At 49.3% G+C, this 2,168-nt stretch overlaps 1 protein-coding gene across 1 annotated transcript; it reads left to right on the forward strand.

Moving 5' to 3' along the window:
- Positions 1-6: 6 nt before the first annotated feature.
- Positions 7-1,716, forward strand: LOC107835497 (uncharacterized). The gene is made up of 2 exons (XM_016667904.1): positions 7-381; positions 487-1,716. Exons 1-2 carry the CDS (start codon positions 99-101, stop codon positions 1,218-1,220), a joined length of 1,017 nt encoding a protein of 338 aa, XP_016523390.1. The 5' UTR covers positions 7-98; the 3' UTR covers positions 1,221-1,716.
- Positions 1,717-2,168: the final 452 nt, after the last annotated feature.

The following is a 2,168-nucleotide window of genomic DNA, read 5'->3' on the forward strand; positions in this document are numbered from 1 at the left end:
GACGCAAGGAGGTGTGGCAGAGGTACCACGAGGCAGCTGCTCATGCTGGGGTGGAGAAGACTCTGTCCAGGATACGTCGCTTCTTCTATTGGCCCTGTATGGAAGGTGAGGTGCAGGAATTCCAGCTGGGTTGCGCTGTCTGTAGCCTGCGAAATAGAGAGGCACCTAGAGCTCCTCTACATCCTATTAAAGTGTCTTATCCTTTGGAGGTTGTAGCTTTAGACTTCCTTACTTTAGGGAGGCCCACAGACAGGTATCAGAACATTCTGGTCATGACAGATCTTTTCACCCACTATGCGTGGGCAGTGCCCACGAAGGATCAAACTGCACAGACTGCAGTGCATGCCCTATGGGCTCATGTGATCCAAACATTTGGCTGCCCTGCTAGGCTGCATTCAGATAGAGGAGCGAGTTTTGAGTCGGCCTTGATGTATCAGTTATGCCGGTGTTATGGTATTACAAAAAGTAAAACTACACCATATCATCCTGCTGGGAATGGTGGGGTCGAGCGGTTGAATCAGACTCTGTTGCATATGCTTCGTACACTCGAGGCTGAGAAACAACAGAGGTGGCCAGAATTCCTCCCAGAACTGCTACAAGCATACAATAACACTGTCCATGGTGCTACAGGTTATGCACCATCCTATCTAATGTTTGGGAGACATCTGAGACAGCCAGTGGATGTAAACCTGGGTGTTGACCCAGAGCCCCTCTGTCATGACCTGAAGGGGTGGGTTAGGGATCATTATCAAAAGTTATCTTTTGCTTACGAAATGACAAGGAAGAACAAGAATAGTGCAGCCACCCAAAATAAAAGGGTTTATGACAAAAGGGCTCAAGCCCTGCCGTTAGTCCCAGGGGAAAGGGTGTGGGTAAAAGACCGGGACAGACAGGGCCAGGGAAAGCTCCATCCAGGTTGGAGTCCTGAACCACATGTGGTATTGGAACGTGTGGGTGACACGGGTGTGGTTTATAGGGTACGTCCAGAAAAGGGAGGGAGGGAAAAGGTTCTTCATCGGAACGCATTAAAGTTGTGCATTACCCCTGCAACGGATAACTATTCACCTGCTCCAGAAGACAACCAGGAGGTGCAGACCCTGGTTGAACCGCCATTTTATTGTGTTGTTCCTAATGTTCCAGCTCTGCAGGATGGATTACCTGACCTGCGGCGTTCAACAAGGTCGAACTTTGGCCAGCCCCCTGCACGGTATAGACTTTGAATAGTGTCCCAGGGACTGGCACAGTTAAAATATGGGGAGATGTCACACAGTGGAAATTTGTTTTTGCTTTTTAAGTGTGGTTTTTGTTGAGTGTTTTCGCTGCATGTTTTGTTTTTTTTTATTCACTGTGGACTCCGAGAATTAATAGCTGATTCCAGTCACCTGCGCGGGGTGGGCGTGCCTGTAGGCAGCATACCTGGAACCTGCAAGACGCTGGCTGTGGCTTTTAAAAGGCAGAGGACTTCGCGTTGAGAAGTGAAGAAAAAGGGGAATCCAGGAAGGTTCGTGACGGAGGACTGCGACCCCGAACGAGCCAGTGGTTGACAGCAGAGGATACAATCAGTGGGAACGACGTGTCGGACCGTCAGCGGGCAGAGGGGGAACTCTGCCCTGGTCAGTAAGTAACGTTTCCACTGATTGTCCTCAGGGACCCTCGCTGGGACAGATAAAACATCCGCTGTTCAGCGATCGCTCTTCTGGCCAGGTGTTTTTGTCCTAACAGGACGCCAGCGGGCGGCGCTTTACGCGGAGCAACTAGAGTGGCTGGAACGACCACAGGAGGCGGTGGCGCTGGGGCCGTGACTACAGGCTGGACGGAGCGCAGGATTCGCCGTCCTCACTGGATTTTATGGATGTTGGCCCTCTTGGACGATTGTAGTTTGTTCTGATTTGGACATTTTAATATTTTTTATTGTTGTTTTATGCAAACAAGAAAACGGAGCATTTTATTCCGTTGGGGAATAAAAAAAGAGCTAACTAACTGAATTGTTCTCCCTTGGTGTTGTGTTACTGTTTCCCTCCTTGTTGTCTGAGAACCCGGGGCTATCAGCTGACGTTAAGCTGGGCTCTGACAAATAGATGAAAAGAACCCCTATAAAGAAAAAGGGCAGTTGTTGGACATATGATTGAACATAATACAAATGATTAAACACAGGCCGTTGTGACCAG

Source organism: Poecilia formosa, unplaced genomic scaffold (genome assembly GCF_000485575.1).
Source record: "Poecilia formosa unplaced genomic scaffold, Poecilia_formosa-5.1.2 Scaffold3066, whole genome shotgun sequence".
In the NCBI taxonomy this organism is placed as follows: domain Eukaryota; kingdom Metazoa; phylum Chordata; class Actinopteri; order Cyprinodontiformes; family Poeciliidae; genus Poecilia; species Poecilia formosa.

Coding starts and splice junctions, on each gene's coding strand:
- LOC107835497 (XM_016667904.1), top strand. CDS start 99: ATGGAAGGTGAGGTGCAGGAATTCCAGCTGGGTTGCGCTGTCTGTAGC. Junction 382..486: donor GATCCAAACATTTGGCTGCC/CTGCTAGGCTGC, acceptor CACCATATCATC/CTGCTGGGAATGGTGGGGTC.